Source organism: Panthera leo, chromosome D1, assembly GCF_018350215.1.
Source record: "Panthera leo isolate Ple1 chromosome D1, P.leo_Ple1_pat1.1, whole genome shotgun sequence".
Classification (NCBI taxonomy): Eukaryota; Metazoa; Chordata; class Mammalia; order Carnivora; family Felidae; genus Panthera; species Panthera leo.
Window position 1 is genome coordinate 68,331,172 of NC_056688.1, and position 21,607 is coordinate 68,352,778.

Genomic DNA, 21,607 nt, shown 5'->3' on the forward strand with positions numbered 1-21,607 from the left:
CACTCAAGAAAAGTTCTCTTTGATGCTTTTCATGTAGAAGTCTATTGTGAATTAGAATACCTGTCTGGACAGTAGACAGTAGTTAAACAGAGCATCCATACTGAAGCAATACTAGAATATGCTCTATCCCATCAGTTACTTTTATGATCTCTCGAGAAGATTTTGATTTGTCTGAATGACATTGAAATATAAATTAGCTATTAATTTAGGGAGCTCTAGATCCACAGTTTGGGAATTCATGTTTTAAAATGCATAGTAATTACTCTTCAGCTCCGTCTTAATTGCTTATGCTAAGTATATATCCCTGAATCCTTTTTCACATCTTTCTCATTAATAGGAAGTTTCTTACTGGAGACAGTAGGAAACGATCCATTTTATCCAACACTTTTTAAGTATGCCCTATCTGCCAGGTCTACTTGGCAAGGATGATGTAAAAATGAATGATACACTCTTGTCATCAAAAGAGTTCACAGTGGAACTTTATCCTTCTCTCATAAACAAAATTTGAAAAAGAATTAGGAAAGTTACAAAAGTAAGAACTTTGAAAGGAGACCAGAGCATCTCTCCAAAATGTTTTACACTGGGTGTCTTTTGAGCCTTCCTGTAGGAAATGGTGAGGGTGTAACATTCCTTTGAATGTCTTGGTGGTAACTGTAAGGCCTCATGTTTTTTCATTGCCTCAGCAATTAGTGTGGTTTTTGTTTGTTTTTTTTTCCCCCATTGTTTGAGCAACATGTGCCACTCAGTAAATATTGGTTGTGCTGCATTTCAGGAGGATTCCAGTGCCGGGGATGATAGTGTCCATGACCGATTTATAGGTCCACTTCCAAGAGAAGGTTCTGTGGGCCCTACCAGTGATTATGTCAGCCAAAACTACTCCTATTCATCTATCTTGAATAAATCAGAAACTGGTAAGATTTTTTAATTATGGTGAGGGTGGTTGTATTTTCATAAAATCATACTGTGTTAGACCCAGAGTAATCTTGGAGATCTCAAGCCTAATCCTCTCATTTTATGAATTAGAGAACTGAGACCCAAAGCAAGGTTACTAGGTAGCATAGATAAAATTAGAGCCATATGTGGTTTCCTTTTCTCTCAACTTCATGTTGGTTTTACTATATTGTTATTGCCACTCTTTAGTAATAAAGTAAAAAATATTGAATGTTGTATTTTGAAGGAAGACTTTTCTTTTTGATAGTTTTCTATTTTGAATTTTATCTTAAATTCTGAAGCTGACTTTCTTTGGAAAGGAATGTTTCCGTTATATCCTTTTGGATCAGAGTAGACTATGGGGGATACTTCTGTTTTGAAGCAGATGGGCTACGCTTATTTTATTAGACCTACTGTGTCACCTTTTAGTTTAATCAAATTGTATGTTTGAAATTAATCATGTAATTTTAAAATTCCTGTTAACTCTTTTCTGAACATTATAAAGATTTTTGAATTTTTTCAGTTTTCTCAGTATATATAAGATTGGTTAATTGCCTAAATATAATCTGGGTGCTTTTACATAACATTTTATCCTACAACAAACCTTTGCAATAGATAGTATTATTTATGTTAAAAGAAATGGAAACTGGGCTTCCAAGAAGTCTTTGATTGCACAGCTGGTAATGCTAGGTGTGACTTCAGAACTTTTACTCTTAAAACTTCAAAACAGGGGCGCCTGGGTGGCTCAGTTGGTTAAACGTCCGACTTCAGCTCAGGTCATGATCTCACAGTCTGTGAGTTTGAGTTCCGCATCAGGCTCTGTGCTGACAGCTCAGAGCCTGGAGCCTGCTTCAGATTCTGTGTCTCCCTTTCTCTCTCTGCCCCTCCCCCTGCTCATGCTCTGTCTCTCTCTGTCTCAAAAATAAATAAAATTAAAAAAAAAAAAAAAAAAGAACTTCAAAACAGAGATGATTTTAAATATATGAAATACATAGTATAAGAATTAAATTATAGTATTACATTGCAAATTTTGTTCTAATGTGATCTGTAATCTTCTATTTTACTATATTTTGTAATTAAAATGTAGAATAATTTCCTTATAGCTGATCATTTGTACAGGCTTAATCGTGTATTTTTTCTGGAAATACCAGTAAAAGATGGTTGTATTTGGTGTTTAGGATCATTTGTATCCATAGAACTTTTTGCAATCATGTACCAGGAATAAAAGAATGCAAAATTATCTTCTGTTTCAGATAATTGGAGGTAATAAAGCTGTTTATCATTACACTGTCTAGAGTAGTGATTTTCAGATTTTTATTTCTTTAAAAATCATTTGGGGATACTTGTTAAAAATGTAGGTTCCAAGGCATTACTCCCCAGAATACTGGTTGGATAAATTGCATTTTGTTTTAAATAAGCACCCTAGATTATTCTGAGATAGTTGGAATACTTTGAGAAAGTTCCAGATTTAACAAATTAGGATTCTTGGAATATTTGCTTTGTATTCTCACAACCAACTTAGTCCTTTAATAGGAGTATTTACAGAACTCCTGCCTTGTGCTATATATTCTACGGCTCTATGATGCCCATAAATTCCTACAGAGTAACTTATACGTTAAAAAAAAAGTTCTTTCTTTGATTGTGCAGGTGTAATACATGTTCATTGTCATACTTTAAAATGAAGAAAGTGAAAATCACAGTACTACTAGCAGAAACTACTTATAGTGATTTTGCTTATTTCTGTTGCAAATGGGGGTATCAGGTTACGAGCATTTTTTGATTTGTATGTATTTTTTCCTTAATACTATATGATAAGCATTTAAAAACAGTATTCCATTGTATAGTTTAGATATTTAAGCTGTCTAGTTATTACTGATGTTATTATGAACATTTTTGTACGTAAGTTTTTATTTTTATCTCTGATTATTCCCTTAGGGTAAATTCTCAGAAATTGAATTACTATGTTGAAATTTAATATAAAAAAATTTAGAGGCCTTTAATCTACACTGTCATGTAATGGTAGCGTTCATTTCCAATTATTGTTTCTCACATACCTCTACTCCCTTCCTTTTCCCTACCTTTACATTTTCCCTCTAGTGTTCTAGGGGTACTGCCTTTCTGAATTAAAATAGTCTATAAGCATCTAAAGGAGTTGTGGTTCAAAAATAATTTTGTTACTGAAATTTCATTTTCCTTAAATTATTGTAAATCTTGGTACCACGTACCAAATGTTTTTATTGGAAGATGCTGTCATGATTTTGACTCAGGACTCTAGGAACACATTTCTCCATAATGCAAGAGGTTTGGAGATTTGGTGTATTCTTTCCTGTCTCCCCTGCCTACCAACTTTCCCGTAGCCAGCCACTGTTTTTGACAGGAGGTGGTAGGGGTGGACAGGGATGGGGTATTGTGTGTATGAACATTAAGGGGCAAGGAGTGGATTGAAGGCTAATGAGGACTTGCAGATGATTAGAAACTTTGTAACTAGGGTGCTTCCATTATCTGAATCCATGATAACTGTCCTTGGCCGGTTTCTTTAAGAATTATTTTATCAGCTCCAGGAGTTGGCCTGTTACATCCTACTTCATTTGGCCTATTTGATGCCTACCTTGTTACCTGCCGGTTCTGTTCAGGATTTTTTTCTGCATGTGCCCCTCACAGAATGGCATGTTTTCATCTTTTCCCTTACTAGCTCACACTTACAGTATTGATTCACAGCTATTTCAGATATAGGACCCACGTGGTAACAGTTGTCATTTAAGTTTGTTGATTTAGACATGCTTAATGACAAGATTTCTGTTATTCAGTAGCACTTTTATTAGTATCACTGAAATCTTCATAGTTTTGGAAAATAGTGCCTTTATGTGAGACACTGCATTCTTTGCAAAATATGGTGCTAAATCAGGTACAAAGGACCATAGGTTTTTCTATATGATTTTTATTGCTAATGACAAAATAAAGAGTGATGGCAATAATTAAGTGCTGTTACTCCTTCCTTTAAACCCTCTTCTCCTACCACCCCTTTTTTAAGCCCAGGGAAGGGAAACAAGGTCACATATAAATGATACATGATTGGTCTATAGGTACGCAAAGGACCGTAGTAGTAGTCATCTTCACTGTTGAGGGATTGGGGGAAGGAGATGGAAAAGAAGGGAAATTCCAGGCAACCTCAGCCGGGAAAAGTAGAACAACCTGGTCTCATGGTCAAAGCACTGTTGTTTGCGGGGAAGAATCTGTTTATAATAACTGAGAATGAAATATGCTTCATTGTGAATAATCAGGCCACATATCCTATAGACTTGTGTTATTTCTAAGTCATATGCACTTTCCCCTTAAGTTCACCTGCTTCTGTGTTAAGTAGTAGGATAAAGAGATAAATCAGATTTGATCCCTCCCTTCACAGTCTGATGGGGAAGACATACAAGCAAATAGGTCATTACTGGACAGTGAGCTGAAGCCTCTGATATGGATTAAAGACAGGCTGCTATGAGAACAACTCAGGTGGGGGGTGGTTAGGAATTGAAGCAGTTTATAATTCTGTAACAATGTAGAATAGAATACATAAACACAGTATTTTTAATATGAAAGGCATTAGAAATCAAAACTTGAACCGTAGTCCAGAGTAGCTACTCGATATCTTCTTAGAACCATGCAGATAATGTGGAGTCTATTCCTCTTTTCCACAATTGACCAAGGCTTAGCATGAATATTTGTTTGTCCTTTCATCATTTTTGGCAATATAGTTATCCACAAAGCCTACCATTTCTCAAGACATTTTGATAATTGGGAAGCTGAAAAAGTGTTTTAAAAGGCTTCAGTGAACACCTTCAGCATCTACTGAGAAAAGATTGAAGGTTTTTTGTTTTTTTGAAACACCCAAGTCATTTAGTATTAAGTGGGAGTGAATAAGCTTAATTATTAAGCAAAGTATTTACCACATTCTCCTCACATAATGAGGCAAACTAAAATGATGAGACTGATTTTTTTTGTGTATGTATATCTCATAAACTGGGCCTGAAGTCTACTTCAAAAGAGACATTCCAAAAATGTTCCAACAGTGGTAGCCATGTCCAATCAGATTTATGAAGCTGAGTAATTCTAATCATTCACTTAAATTTTAAGTTCCTATATGCTTCTCCTTTCTTCCCTCCTCCCTTCCCCCCTCCCTCTCTCTATTCTTCCCTACTTTTGACTTCTCTTTTTACTTTATAGTTACTCTTGCAGAGTGTGCTGATGTATAGAATCTCATACTTCATGGACTTGTTAAAATAGAGGAAGTCACTCCGAGTTTTTATATAATGAATTTATCTCCTATGTTATTAATTCTTGGCATGAATTGGTTTATAGGGCCTGATAGCAAGAGATAGCTGGTTCAGTTCAGTTTTCCTATTTTGGGTGTGTGATCATTAAAGTAAATTTGGGGAACAAAGGTTATTTTTATGTCAGTTAAACATACCTATATTGAAGTATTCCTCTTTAAATTTTATTAAATGCTAGATAATACCCATGCATATCTCTGGACATTAAACAAGATATCCTCACTTGTTCTGCGAAGCAAGGTTTTTACATAGAGCACATTTTAGAAAAAAAGTCTTTCTTAGGTGCTATTGAAAAATTAAAATAATTTCCAATTTAGTAACCGTAGTCTGTCAGTTTTCACTGTGCATTCAGTTCTTATTAAGCTTTCTTTTTGTTATTTTTAATGTAAATGCTGATTTATGTGTATTTGTGTTTTCTTTTTAAAGGATATGTGGGATTAGTAAACCAAGCAATGACTTGCTACTTGAACAGCCTTTTGCAGACACTTTTTATGACTCCTGAATTTAGGAATGCATTATATAAGTGAGTATTCAAAAAGATTTTATAAATAAAATTGATTTAAGAATGAAAGTATAGGTTTTAACTAATAAAATCTAATTTACCTTCTTACACTTATTTGTAAAGTTTGGGGCATTTCTCACTTCATAAAGACACACCTTGATTAGTATTTAAGAAAAAGATCTTTTGAGAGACTGGCATATGAAAAATTTGTGCAGAGAGAGAACCAGAAATGTAGACTAGCAAAGGATAAAATTAATAAGATTTACATTGGGGATAAGCTTACTTTATTTAAGCTTCCCTCACTTATAGCTTTAACATCTTTATTTTTTTTTAAGTTTATTTATTTATTGATTTTGAGAGAGAGTGAGACCAAGCAGGGGAGGGGCAGAGAGAGAAGGAGAGAAAGAATCCCAAGCAGCTGTCAGTGCAGAGCCTGACTTGGGGCTCAATCCCACAAACTGTTGAGATCATGTCCTGAGTCGAAATCAAGAGTTGGACGCTTAACAGACTGAGTCACCCAGGTTCCCCTAGCTTTAACATCTTTATAAAGAATTGTTGTCTGCTTTTTGAGATAATCCGAATATGTAAACCATATTCTCCTTTCTTTTCACTTCTCAGTTTAAGAAACAAAGATATCTTTTTAAACTTACAAACTTTGTTTCTAATTAAAATATAATGTTGGGTGTGTGTGTGTGTGTGTGTGTGTGTGTGTGTGTGTGTGACTGTGTGTGTCTGTGTGTGTATGTTTATAAAAGACTGTATATACACTAGGTATTTTAAAATGCTCTCTGAAAGAAATTCCATATTTAAATAAACTCTAAAAGTCAGACAGTTATTTTTGTGAGTATCTAATAATACATTTACTATGCCCTTGTTTTGTATATTTTCTTTAAGGTATACATAACTTATTTTTTAAGACATTTCAAAGTACAAATTAACTGATTTTTCCTTTTTTTGTGCTACTCTTATACAGTATCCTTGAAATTATTGCAGATATGTATTTAAAGTATTCTTAGAACTTTTAACATTGATTGTGTTGCTCAGACAGCACTATATTTACATTCATATGTAAGCTCATCATCTAAGTCTACGTGTGGAAATGAACATTGTAATGAATCCCTCTGTACCCATCACCCAGCTTTGGATTTTATCAACTCATGACCAGTCTTTTTTATGGAAAACTCTCCATTCTGATTATTTGGAAGCACACCCCCATCACATCATCTGTAAATTATCTCTCGGGTCAGTGCAGAGGTTTTCCTGATTGCCTCATAATTTTTTTTAAACAATCTGTTCAAATCGGGATCCAAACAAGAGCCGTACAGTAAAACTGTTATGAGTCTTAATCTATTTTAATCCCCTTCTGTATTTTTTTCTCCTTACAGTTAATTTTTGAAAAGATATATATTGAAAACTGATGTCATTTTTCCTGTACTTTTCCACAGTTTGGATTTTGCTAGTTGAACGCCATAGTGTCATTTAATATTGTTCTGTTCCCTGTATGAATTAATAATAAGGACAAGAGTCTTGATCAGATTCAAGTTCTGTGGTTACTTTTAGATGAGCTTTGCCTTTCATTTGTGTTGCCTTCTTAGGCCTTTTTTTTGTTCAAGTCTAAATTTCTTCTGAATTTATGAATTAGAGAAAGGCTACTATTTTGTTGGATAATAATAGCTTCAGTTAATATTCAAAGGTCTTGCATTATATGATGTTAACATTAATGATGTTTTAAGAATATAAAAATATTTTATAACTAATTTTCAAATATTTTATTTCAATAGATGGGAATTTGAAGAATCTGAAGAAGATCCAGTGACAAGTATCCCATATCAACTTCAGAGGCTTTTTGTTTTGTTACAAACCAGCAAAAAGAGAGCAATTGAAACCACAGACGTTACAAGGAGCTTTGGATGGGATAGTAGTGAGGGTACTAATTCTCTTGTAATGATAAGTGTTTCTAGTATTCAAAGGAATTCTGGGAGACAGTATTATAAATAATATGTATTAACAGTTAATTAACTTTACCATAAACCTTTTCATTGCTTTTTGCTGGGACTTAGAAATAACTTGTTTTTAAAATTTAAGTTCTCAGGGTAAGTTTTTGAACAATTAAAATTTTCTTGTAAAGTAAGTTTGGTTAAATTTTACTTTTATGTACTTAAATGAAAACTTTTAAAGTTTATTGTCCTAGATTTTTCTTAATATATTTCTTAACTCTACAGTAAAACATAACAAAAATAGCAAATATCATAGCACCATAAAGCGTGTGTTACTTATAAAATACTAAGATCTCTTGATTCTTTTCCTTGTGATTACTTTTTCATCACTATAATGTATAGTTTGTGTTCTTTGTTTAATTTAGAATTATTTTGTGTAGACTTTTCCATGTTCTTGACAGTTTGCTTTTAAACAGCAAATTGATGTTTTGTTATGCTAAATGCGTTGCTGTTTTTAATTAAATTTTATCTTAAAATAGCTTGGCAGCAGCATGACGTACAAGAACTGTGCAGAGTCATGTTTGATGCTTTGGAACAGAAATGGAAACAAACAGAGCAGGTAATTCATCTTGGGTTGAGGGGAATGTCTTATCATAAATCATTCATAAGTGACTTTTATTCTATTGAAATGTTTTAAAACTTTGGGAATAGTCCAGTTGTTAAAGTACTGAATGGGGAATTGAAAGTACTAGGTTCTCACTTGGACATTAACTGAGTCATACAGATCCTCATTAAACCACCTTAGACCTCAGTTTCCTCCTCTTTAAAATAAGGAAGTTGGGTTTTGTGATCTAGATGATCTCTTTTTAACTAAAAACTGTGTAATTCGTGTGTGTGTGTGTGTGTGTGTGTGTGTGTGTGTGTGTGTGTGTTGGGGATGATTTTTGAACAGTATTTTCAGATATTTACTAAGTAAACTATATATCTATAGCAGATTAAGTATATTGATTATTACGTTCATTTGACCAAAGAGTTATGCTTTGACATTTAGGATTCCTGTTAATCTGTGACTCTATTTTTCTTCCAATGGAAAAAGAACATGTTAGAGGTGGGGAGAGCATTAGATATATCACTGTGACATGAAGAGTTAGGTTGAACTGGGTGGGTGGGGCTCAAAACTCAGTAAGGAAGAGGGTTTATACTGGCTCTAATGACTGGGGATCACAGGGATAAAAAAGGGATACTAATCTGGAAGATAGCCTGGAGGGTCTGCCCTCTGATTAGAATTATTATGATGGTTTGGGCCAGAGTTTTTCAAACTGGAAGTTGTGATCCTTTCGTGTGTTATGAAATCATTTTAGTTAATAAACATCAACAGTTAAAAAAATGGAATAGTATAGAAAAATATAAGAGAACATCACTAAAGTAACGGTAAATATTATTTTGTGCAAATTTTGTTACAGTTAGATATACTGGATTGTGATATAAATTATTCTCTTACTATGGGTTGTTACCAAAACTGATTGAAAAACACTGGTTTGAACCATTTAGAAATGCCCTCCCTGATGTAGAAAACATAATCAAATATGACTGGGGCACATGAATGAAGAAGGCTTCATTATATAAATGGTATTAGTATAGGCAATGATGTTGGGTCCTAATTTAATGCTAATGTAAGTCCTAGATATTTGAAGAGAGATAAATTTATGGAAGAGGTAGACTAATACACTTTCTTTTCTATTCTTAAGAGATACTGAAAAAATTTTAAGTTTACATAGTGATCTAGTTTCTCTACATAGTCCTATTGTATTTTAGTAACTTTATGTAAATGGTGTTAGGGGCAGTTTCTTCTTCATAGGTCTGAAGTTATTCTTCCCCTTATTGTGTCTCTCTGTGGGTCAACAATTCCATTAAGATCAGCTGAGGCAGTCCTGCGGCGTTCCCAAATTTTGGTATAAGAATTTTGAAGCAAGACATTCACTGGAGGGTCCTTAGTGAGTTAACTAACTGCCTTTTTTTGGGCCAGAAGAACCCCATTTGGCTAAATTTGGGGATTTAGTGAGAGATCCATTCTTTTAAATGAGGATATTTTGACGGAGATGGAGTTGAAGATTTTTTTTTTAACTTCTATACATTAAAAAAATTGCAGTATGTTTCCCCTCAAAATTGTTTTATGTTTAGTATTGAAAGTTAAAGTTTTATTTGCACCTTGAGCTGGAAGATACGAGTTTAGAAATCAGAATATATTCTTGTGAGAGTGGTGGCATGCAGGTATAAAGCCGTAAAAATAGCTGGTTATTTAGCTATGTAAGTATTAACATGCCTAAAATGATAGATGTATTCTCATCCTAATGAAAAGATAATATGAAGCTTAATAGTATGATAAATTGGTAACTGATTTCAACAAAACATATTTTAGTAGTGGAGTTTTTAGTGATAAGAGAATTGAACTAGTTAATTTTTGTACATTGATTCTTAAATTAGTGTTAATCTATTTTTATTGATTTTTAGTTGATTTGTGTCAAAACTTTATTTTTTATAGACTTGTAGATAAATTTTTTAAAAATTTCTTTAATGTTTATTTATTTTTAAGAGAGAGAGAATGGGGGAGGCGCAGCGAGAGGGAGACACAGAATCCGAAGCAGGCTCCAGGCTCTGAGCTGTCAGCACAGAGCCCGACTCAGGGCTTGAACTCACAGACTGCGAGATCATGACCTGAGCTGAAGTCGGACTTCTTAACCGACTGAGCCACCCAGGTGCCCCTAGACTTTTAGATAAATCTTAAAGCTTTCCACAACTTCAGCAATAAAGAATGAATATCCTTTGAAATTTATTTTTAAAAGCAGGTATTATTGTGTTTTGTGTATTTTAAAAATGAATTTTAAGGAATACTTTTTAATGTTTTTATTTTTAGGCTGATCTTATAAATGAACTATATCAAGGCAAGCTGAAGGACTACGTGAGATGTCTGGAATGTGGTTATGAGGGCTGGAGAATCGACACATATCTTGATATTCCATTGGTCATCCGGCCTTATGGGTCCAGTCAAGCATTTGCTAGTGTGGTGTGTACCTTTCAGCTGACTGCTTGTGTATCCATACACAGAATACATAATAGCACAGTGGTATAATCTATTGTGAGGTAAGTATCATCCTAGATACACCTTCTTGGGTTGTTAGTAATTCCTGCTCTTAAACTAGCAAGATCTAGAAGATTTTTGACCCTTCAGTGAGTCCTAATAGTGCATGTATAAAAAGGAAAGTGAATGCAAATGTATGGCCTCATGGTTTAGTATTTTATTCTTTCTGATAGATGAGTAGATTATCTCACTTTATCCTTTTCCCCTATAAATAGTCTATTTTATAAATGCTGTTTCGTTACCATTTTTTTGTATCAAAGTACTTTTTGTTTTGTGTGCCTATTTCCATACATTTTTTAAAATTGGGAAAATAACCTCTGGTTTTTATGATAGACAGAGGCCACATTTTTTAAAGGAAACATCCCTATTCTTTAATTTAAAATCATGCATTGTAGAAGCACAGTAATTTGAAGAATCAGATGTAAATTGATTGATTGATTAAAATTAGCTTAATTATTTATATACTGAGAATCCACTTTGGAGCTTATCTAAGATTTTCTCATTCTTATCTATATCTTAATTGCTTTTTGATAATTTTATTATTGTATTTTATTGTATTTACTTACACAAAAGGAGAGCCATGGAAAGGAGTTTAAGTTGATTTTTAAAATTAGAATGTCCAGAAACATTTATTCTGAATCTATTAGGAGCCAGGGGAGACTTTCAGAGTCCTCTTGTTTTGGGCCTTACTTATGTTGTTATCAAGCTGATGGTGGTTTGTAGCTAAAAATCAGTGTTTTTAAAGCTACTCCATACTTTTATCCTCTAAAATAGTGCGTCTAGTATGATTTGTTCCTCTAGCCTCTAGGACAATTATTTCCCTTTGCTTTTTTCTCCTACTTTCATATGGCTATCAAGAAATTATAAGAAGTTATGGAATCAGTCCATGGAAATCCAAAGTAGAAGACCTTTTCTGAATAGTGTAAGATTAAGTCTTCTTTCCTGCACTGTGTTTCAGACCCTTTCCTGAATAGATTTGAGAATTTTGTTAATACTACCCTTTGTAAATTGCCATTCTAGGTATAGAAGATTGGCCTTGGTGTAAGTGGCTAGTTTTGTTTTTCATTTTTGTTTTGTTTTGATTTTTGATTTTTATTTTTTAGTTTAAGGTCGAAGTGTCATATTGAAAAATTCTTATCTTTTAATACTTATTTCCTAATCGTTTTTAATATTGGCACTTTAGCAGAATATACTAGGAAAATATTTGGTAGTCTCAGGTGATAAAGACAATTTTTTCTGCATTGCTTTGGTTATGAAAGTATTTTTTATGAAAGATTTTTCACATAAATGTTCAGTTTAGTTTTTTTACATATTAATTGAATGTTGAGGAAGCTGGTGCTGTTTGTTTTGTTATATTGGCATATATTTGAGTATTCAGCAAGTATAATTGCTTAGCTAAATCTTTTTGTCATTATTTTTTCACCTGCTGATTTACCACCACTCTCTTAAGTATGTGATAGAGATAGCAATGGAGTGATTTGGAGGATACTTCTGGAGAAGTGAAAAAAGACACATTTCTAAATGACATTCTCCAAAGGTAGTATCCTCCACTGATACATGGATAGTGGTGGTGTTGATTCAGTGGGAATTGGAAGTTATAGCTATGAAGCAATTATGTGAGCAAGTTTATATAACACACATGCATGCGCTAATAGGGCTTGCAGAAGGGAACTTAAAACTTGCTAGATTTTGCTGGAATCTCTTTAGGGAAATTATAGCAGGTGAACTACCCAAGATAGGGGTTCTAAGGAGGATACTACCTTCAGAGAACTTTAGTTAGAGGTAAGTAAATTCCCATTATTTTCTGAATTCAAAACCTATAACCTACACTTTTGAAGCCACAGAAAGCATCACACAGCCATCTAAAATTAGTTTTATATCACTGCTTGCCATTGTGTATTTTGTTAATTCTATGTGTTTTCAAAAAGAATTAGGTATAAATGTGGATTGTAAAAAATCTAGTTAAATTTCGTTCAGACTGTTTAATATTTGGCTTAATTTGACTTGAACTCTTAAAATTTATTTTCTTACGTTTATTAACGGACTCTTTCTTGGATATATGCACACACATAAACACATGTATATACTTACACGTACATTGATAATTCTGTGTTCTGTTTACTGTATATTCTTTTCAATGAGCCACGATATAATAGACACGTGTATATCGTGAGGGTAACACCCGATGCTTAATCTCAGACAATTAAGTGTGAGGTTCTATTAAAAATTAAAGTTTTTTTTTTTAAACCTTCATCTGAAACATCCAGTTTCTAGAGTTGTTTTATCTCTGTGTTCAAACAAATTTAACTTGAGAGTAATATTTCGGATTAAAATAGGAATGGAATTAGCACTTAGCTAATTTATCATTATGACATTTATAATAAATTTTTATGGTCATCTTTCAGCATGATTGATAGCAGACTACTTTTTAAATGAGTGCTAAGAATCGCCTGTGGTTTTTAAAATAGCTTTTAATGATATTTTCTTTATTGAATTACATTTTAGTCATTATAGCTGTGGTATTTATTAAATTGCTGGTCTTAATTTTGCCTGGCCAAGTGGGAATCAGTGTTTCATGGTTCTTTTGCCATTCTCTTATCTCTCAGATTGAGTTCTTTTTAACACTCCATCTCCAACAGGATTTAATAGAAGTTTAGGAGGCCTCTTTGATTAAATTTGGGAAATGGTATAACTGTAATCCTCTTTGAGAAGTTAACAGTACATATTTTATTTTAAATGCCCTGAGGTTTCCTGTAGTAGAGAAATTTACTTAACTGTAATTTTCTTTTACTGTGGGACATTTGGTTACCATTTTAACAAAAATTCCTTTTTTTACCCTTTAAAAAATTTTTTTAATGATTTGTGAGATAACTAGAACCTTTTCTTTTCGTTGATTAGAGCAGTCTAAACAAATCTCTCTAAATTTCATAATCAAAGAAACTTGCATCTGCTTATTGCTAAGCACATTTGAGAATATATTATTATAATGAGATAGTCCTAAATACATGCTAATAATAGATAAAAATTGGAAGTATTAATTTTTACTGGCAGCATATTTCACAAATTAAGCAAAAATGGTATAGCCTCATAGGTTTGACATTAACTAGGGAGAAGCTTGTCTATTTAATGGTAAATTTTCGACACTGTATTTTTATGTATATCTTTTGTCATGTAACATATTTATTGAGTTGCCTACTCTGTGTAGGCATTGTTTTAGACCCGTTTTCTATTTATATACTTTTATTCTATTATTAGGTAAGTACATTTAAATATCTTTATTATCACAAAATGTATTCAGAAGTCTGAAATTGGGTTTATAAGTGTCTTTGGAAAGATCAGATTGTGTGAAAGACTTCTGTTCCATAAGTAAACATAGTTTAATGATTGTTTTAAAGTTTTTAATGCAACATTATTTAATTCATAAGTACTTATGGAATCATAAGCATTTCAAGTGTTTAGTGTGCACAAATTTATACCATAGGTTCTACCCTGAATTAACAGATGATTTGGACATTCTTAAATATCTGGCTTAGCCACATAACTCATTTGGATGGTGGAGTGGTCCATATTTGTCCAAATATGTAAGCATCACATAAAGAAAAATCTCTTCCACAGACTCTACCCTCATTTTTCTAGGAATTTGTGTGGTTGGACATAGTGGGAACCAGTTTAAAAAGTGGGGACTTCTGCTTTCAGGAAGATGGAGTAGATGTACATTGCCCTATTCCTCCTGCTAAAACAACTGAAAGTCTTGAACATTATATATAAAATAAAACATAAGAAGACTCTGAAAGGTGGAGAAAAGGCATAAAGACTAGGGACCTCAGGACTCAAGGAATGACATGGGGTGAGTTCCCTGGGTTTTCTTTTCGCCTAATATAGTCCAAACTTGGAACTGAAGAAGCTGGCAACCTGGAAATGAACAGGCACAGATTGAAAAGCCTGCTGTCTCCAGCCAAAAGACCAGGAAAGGGACAGCTTAGCAAGGCAGAAAACTTTTAGGCAATAACCATTCTGCTCTAGCCAAACACCACAGAAAGACTGTGGCCCCCATCTTAACTCATGCCAGCCGAGGCTAAGTAGGGAGCCCAGACTTCTGTTCTCATGAAGTTGTAACTAGGCTTTCTAGCCCCCTGCCTGGGTAGTTTTCAGAGAAGGCTGAGTAGGTAGGCAGGAGTTTTATCCCTGCTGGGCAGTAACAAACCTTCCCACTACTGTTCTCCTGTTCCCCTGGTTCACTGTCATTAGAGACACATGGGGAGCCTAGCCTTCACTCCTACCTCGTAGTAAAGAGGTGCTTCTTTCTGTCCCTACTGGAGTGATGTCAGAAGAGACCTAGTGAAGAGTCAGGATTTTTGCCATCTTTGAACAGTAAGGAGAGTAGCCCCTTCCCACCAATGGTGTCAGTGGAGGCTGTCAGGGGAGCTGTAATGAGACATGCCTTCCCCTCACAGCCAAGGTGTTATCAGCAGAGGCCTACTGAGCAGTCAGAATCCCAACCCTTGCCCAGCAGTAATGAAGAGCCCCTTCCCACCCCAGAGGTCAGCAGAGGCCATGTGGGAAACTTGGACTTCTCCCACCTGGCAGTAATGAAGCAGGAACCTTTTCTTTCACTGGAGCAGTGTCAAAGGAAGCCAGTAAACCAGAAAATTCAAATAGGGTCTAGAATCTCATAAAACCCAAAATGTTTGGGTTTCATTTAAAAAAAAAAATCACTCTATATACAAGAACCAGAAGAATCTTACTTTGAATGAAAGTAGAGACAATCAATAGATAAAAACACCAAAATGACAGATGTTAGAATTATATGACAAATATTTTTAAATAGTTATAGAAATACTTCAGTGGGAGATCCCAAACTTTTTGAAACAAATGAGGAAAATAGGAAATCTCAGGGAAGAAATCACAGATATAAAGAAAAGTGAAAGGGGAATTTAGAACTGAAAAAATGTAATACCAAAGTGAAAAACTTGATGAATAGGCTCAACAGCAGAATGGAAGAGACAGCAGAAAGATTCAGTGAACTTGAAGATAGAACAACAGAAATTGCCCAGTCTAAACAGCAGAGAGAAAAGACTGGAGAACATTTTTAAAAAGGTCCTCAGGACCTATGGGACTATAATAAAAGATCTAAGATTTGTGTCGTTGGAGTCCTAGAAGGAGAGGAAAAGGAAGATAAGGCTGGAAAAATACTTGAAGAAATAATGGCTGAAAATTTCCCAAATTTGGCAAAAGGCATAAAGCTATAGATCTGAAGAGCTAAGCAAACTCCCAACAGGATAAATCAGAATCACTCTACATCAAGTCCAATTATAGTCAGACTTCTGGAAACTAAAGACAAATACCTTGAAAGCAGCAAATGAGAAAGTTACCTTTTCTTACAGGGTACAAGCACCCTGATTTCTCATAAGCAAATTTGTCATCAAAAGTTATGGAGACCAGAAGAAAGTGGCACATGTTTTCAAGTGTTGAAAGAAAAGCACTGTCAACTAGAATCTTACAACCACTGAAAATATTCTTCAGGAATGAAGGGGAAATCAAGATCATGGATGAGGGAACACTAAGGGAATTTGCCACCAGTAGACCTACCTTAAAAAATGGCTAAAGAAAATGCTCTAAACAGAAAGGAAATAATAAAAGGAAGGCATCTAGGAATGTTAGGAATTAAGAAAGAACATGGTAAGCTAAAAATCTGGGTAAATACAATAGACTTCACTTCTCCTGCGTTTCCTAAATTGTGTTCAATGGTTGAGCCAAAACTATAAATTATTTGATGTGGTTCTAAATGTATGTAGAAGAAATCTTTAAAACAGTTATATAATAAATGGGAGAGGGTAAAAAGATGTAAAGGTTTCTGTACTTTACTTGCACTGATAAAATGATGACACCAGTAGAATAAGTTATGTGTATATAATACACCTAGAGCAACCACTGAAACACTCCAAAAAACTAGATGAATCAAAATAGAATTAAAAAAAACACATACAAGTAATTCACAGTAAAGCAGGAGAAACAAAACAAAACTAAAATAGCAGGCTTAGTTAGACCATTTATATACCAATTAAAGGGTAGAGATTCACATACCAGATTTAAAAACATGACCCAATTGTATGCTTGCTACAAAAAACTCCCTTCAAATCTATTAGTATAGACAGGCTGAAATGTAAAAATATGGAAAAATGTTATATAAATATTGAGAGAAATAGCTATATTAATATCAGATAAAGCAGACTTGAGAGCAAAGAAAATTACTAGAAATAGGGGTATTATTATATAGTGATAAAAGGGTTAGTTCATCAAGAAGACCACAATCCTAAATGTGTATTTACCAAATAACAGAGCTGAAAAATATATGAGAGTATTGTCCAAAATGAAAGGAGAAATTGGCAAGTCTACAGTTCTAGTTCGAGACTTTAATGCCCCTCTGTCAATAATAGGTAGAACCTCTAGACAGAAAATTAGCAAATAAAGAGCTCAACAACACCATTGACAAACCCCGCATCAGGCTCTGTGCTGACAGCTCAGAGCCTGGAGCCTGCTTCACATTCATATTCTCCCCCGCCCCCTCTGTTAATAATAAACATCTTTTTTAAAAGCTAAAAAAAAGAAAAAAAAAGAATTAAAATCATTGTGTGTTTTTCAAGAATGGCGGAATCAAGTTGGAAATCAATAACAAAAAGATAACTGGTAAGCCACCAGACGTTTGAAAAATACACAATGTGGAGCGCCTGGGTGCCTCAGTTGTAAGCGTCAACTCTTGATTTTGGCTCAGGTCATGATTTCATGGTTCCATGTCAAGCTTGTGCTAATAGCATGGAGCCTGCTTGGGATTCTCTCCCTCCCCCTCTCTCTGTGCCTCCCGTGCATGCACACTCTCGCTCTCCCTTGCTCTTTCTAAATAAATAAGCTGAAAAAAATAAAAAATACTAACAAAAAATAAAAATACACAAAACATTTAAATACTATGAGTCAAAGAAGAGGCCTTAAGGGAAATTAATAAAAACAACCACAAAAACTTTGAAATGAATGAAAATGAAAATATATCAAATTTTGAGACACAGCTGAAGCAGTACTGAGAGGGAAACTTACAGCATTAAATGCTCACCTTTATTAAAATGGTTATATTCGTAAAAAAGGGGAGACGTTTCAAATCAATAAACTTCCAGCTAACCTGAAAAAAGAAGAGCAAAAGGAACCCAAAGTGAGCAGAAGGAAGGGCATAATAAAGAAAAGAGCAGAATCAGTGACATTGAAAACAAAAACAAATTAGTGAAACGCAGAGCTAGTTCTTTGGAAAGATCAATACAGTTGACACACCTGTAGTAAGGGGGGGAGGCAAAAATTTACAGTATTAGGAATGGAATGAATATCACTACCGATCATGCAGATATCAAGAGGATAATAAGGGAGTACAACAAATAACTCTGTACACATAAATTGGATAATTTATATGAATCAATTCTTCAAAAGCACAATAATTCTTCCAGTATGAATTAGATAATGTGAATAGCCCCATAACTGTTAAGGTATTAAATTCATAATTAAAAATTTCTCAAAAATTGAGTCTCCCAAGTTGGGATGGTTTCACTGGAGCCTTGTGTCAAACATTTTAGAACAGTGAGCACCAAGTACACAGTCTTCTTCTAAAAACTAGAAACGAAGGGGACCCTTCCCAATTTGTTTTGTGAAGTTACTTTTATCTTGATACTAAACCAAAGACAGTTAAAACTGACCAAGCCAGTACCCTTAATTCCTAAAGATAAGAAAATCCTTACCAAAATATTAGCAGATAGAATTAAGCAATATGTAAAGGATTATATGCCATGACCAAGTCGAGTTCATTTCAGGGATTCAGAACTGGTCAGTATTTAAAAATCAGAGTTATCTACCATATTGATAGTCAAAAGAAGAAAATTCACACCATCGCATCAATTGACTCAGAAAAAGCATTGACAAAATTCAGTATTTACTCATGATTAAAAAAAAAAAAAACAACTCAGAAAACTGGGAATGGGGTAATTTTCTCAAATTAGTAAAAAACATATTTAAAAAACCTACAGCTAACATAGTACTTTATAATATAATAATATTTTTGAGAGAGAGGGCGAGTGGGGGAGAGGCAGAGAAAGAGGGAGACAGAGAATCCTAAGCAGGCTCCAGGCACTGTTAGCACAGAGCCCAATGCAGGGCTCGAAGTCTTGAACCGTGAGATCATAATCTGAGCTGAAACCGAGTTGGATGCTTAACTGAGTGAGCCATCCAGGTGCCCCACCATTTTTTTTTAAAGTTCATTTATTTATTTAAAGAGAAAGAGACAGTGCAAGTGAGGGAGGAATAGAGAAAGGGAGATAGAACCCCAAGCAGTCTCCATGCTGCCAGGGCAGAGCGCGATGCGGGGCTCAAACTCATGAAACTTTGAGATCATGATCTGAGCCAAAACCAAGAGTCGGATGCTTAACCAACTGAACCACCCAGGTGCCCCTAGAATGTGAAGGTTGTTTCTAAGCAAAGATGTCTGTCTGCTCTCACCACTCCTACTCATTATAGTCCTGGGAGTCCTAGCCAGCACAATAAGGCAAGAAGAGGAAATAAAATGCATTCCAATTAAAGGAAGAAATAAAATTACCCCTTCCCCATTTAGGTAACATAATTTTTTTTTAATGTAGAACAGTCCTCAGGCATCTAAAAAAAGAAAAAACAAACAAACAAACCCCCCCCCCCCCCAAAAACCCTGTAGAACTAGTAAGTGAGCTTAGCGAGATAGCAGGGTATGAGATAAACATACAAAAATCAGTTGTATTTCAATATAAGTAGCAAGTAACATGTGCAAAGTGAAATTTAAAGTACAATACCATTTACAAATGTGGAAAAAGAATACCTTACATGTAAATCCAACAAAATATGTACAGGACCTATGTATAAGAAAGTATTAACTCTGAAAAGAATATTTAAATAAATGGAAAGACATACTGTTCTCACCAATTAGAAGATTCAGCATAGTAAAAATGTCAGTTTTCCCCAAGATTATAGTTTAATTAGCCTATCTTCTCAAAATCTGGCAAGATTTTTTTGATCTAGACAAGCTTATTCTAAAATTTATGTAGAAGGCAAAGAAATAAGCTACACGTGGTAAGAGAATTTGGGGAAAAGAAGAATAGAGGGGAGAAATCATTCTACCTGATAAAACTTATTATAGAGCTGCAGTAATCAAGACTGGTATTGGCGGAAGGATAGACAAATAGATCAGTGGAACAAGATAGAAAACCCAGATGTATATTTGCACAAATATGTCCAAACTGATTTTTAAGAAAGACACAAAAGTGATTCAGTGGAGGAAGGATGGTCTTTCAACAAATGATGATGAAACAATTGCATATTCCTATGCACAAAAATGGACCTCTACTTAAACTTTATACCTTGTACAAAATTTGCTCAAAATGGATCATAGATTTAAATTTAAAATATAAAGTATGAATTTTATTTAAAAAATATAGGAAAAATATCTTCCAGTTCTAGAGTTAAACAACGAGTTCTTCGATTTGATACCAAAAGTACGGTCCACAAAGGGAGAAATTGAAAAGTTGGATCTCATCAAAATTAAACATTTACTCTTTGAAAGCCCATGTGAATGAAGAGGATAAAAGGAAGAGCTACAGACTGGGAGAACTTCTCTGCAAACCACGTATCTGACAAGGGACTAATATCTAGAATATGTAAAGAAACCTCAAAATAGTAAAAGTAGTAACCTCAATAGTAAAAAAAAAAAAATCCATTTAGACAGTTGGCAAAAGACATAAACAGGGGCGCCTGGGTGGCGCAGTCGGTTAAGCGTCCGACTTCAGCCAGGTCACGATCTCGCGGTCCATGAGTTCGAGCCCCGCGTCAGGCTCTGGGCTGATGGCTCGGAGCCTGGAGCCTGTTTCCGATTCTGTGTCTCCCTCTCTCTCTGCCCCTCCCCCGTTCATGCTCTGTCTCTCTCTGTCCCAAAAATAAATAAAAAACGTTGAAAAAAAAATTAAAAAAAAAAAAAGACATAAACAACATTTCATCAAACAGGATATACAGATGTCAAATACAGGAAAAGTCCACTGTCACTAAGGGAACCGCAAATTCAAGCCACAGTGACGATAATCCTTTACCTGCAGAATGGCTAAAATAAAAAATAATGACAGCACAGAAAGCTGGTCATAATGTGATGAAAATGGATCACTCATACATTCTTGATGGAAATATGAAATGTTAAAGGGAGTTTTTTTATAAAACTAAACATACAATTACCATAAACCCCAGCAATTATACTCTTGGTAACTTATAGAATGAAAATTTGTGTAAGTTTATGTTCACATAAAAACCTGTGTACAAATGCCCATAGCATCTTTATTTTAATATCCACAAAATGGAATTCGCCCAGAAGTCCTTCATCTAGTGAATGGTTTAACAAACTGGTACATACAAACCATAGAATACTACTCAGCAACAAAAAGGAACAAACTATTGATACATACTAAAATTGGAATGAATCTCTAGGGAGTTTTTATGCTGCGTGAAAACTAGTCCCAAAAGGTTACATGTGATATGATTCCATTTGTATACATTTTTGGTAGAATTTTAGGGTTTGGGGCAGATTAATCATTGCCAAAGCTTAGAGATGTGGTAGGGCCAGGGGAAGGACAGGAAGGTGGTTACTTAAAAGGGCAACATGAGGGATCCTTGTGGTTTAGAAACTGTGTTCAATCTCTTGACTGTGGTGGTGGATATGTGAACCTTCACAGGCGATCAG

At 34.4% G+C, this 21,607-nt stretch overlaps 1 protein-coding gene across 2 annotated transcripts in view; it reads left to right on the top strand.

Annotated features, from left to right (window-relative positions):
- Positions 1-21,607, top strand: part of USP47 (ubiquitin specific peptidase 47) — a 106,340-nt gene that overhangs the window by 44,287 nt on the left and 40,446 nt on the right. For both annotated transcript variants that reach the window (XM_042906974.1, XM_042906975.1), the window contains 5 exons: positions 773-911; positions 5,676-5,772; positions 7,533-7,678; positions 8,228-8,307; positions 10,603-10,752. In XM_042906974.1, coding sequence (XP_042762908.1) covers positions 773-911; positions 5,676-5,772; positions 7,533-7,678; positions 8,228-8,307; positions 10,603-10,752 — 612 coding nt within the window. The remainder of the gene's footprint in view (positions 1-772; positions 912-5,675; positions 5,773-7,532; positions 7,679-8,227; positions 8,308-10,602; positions 10,753-21,607) is intronic.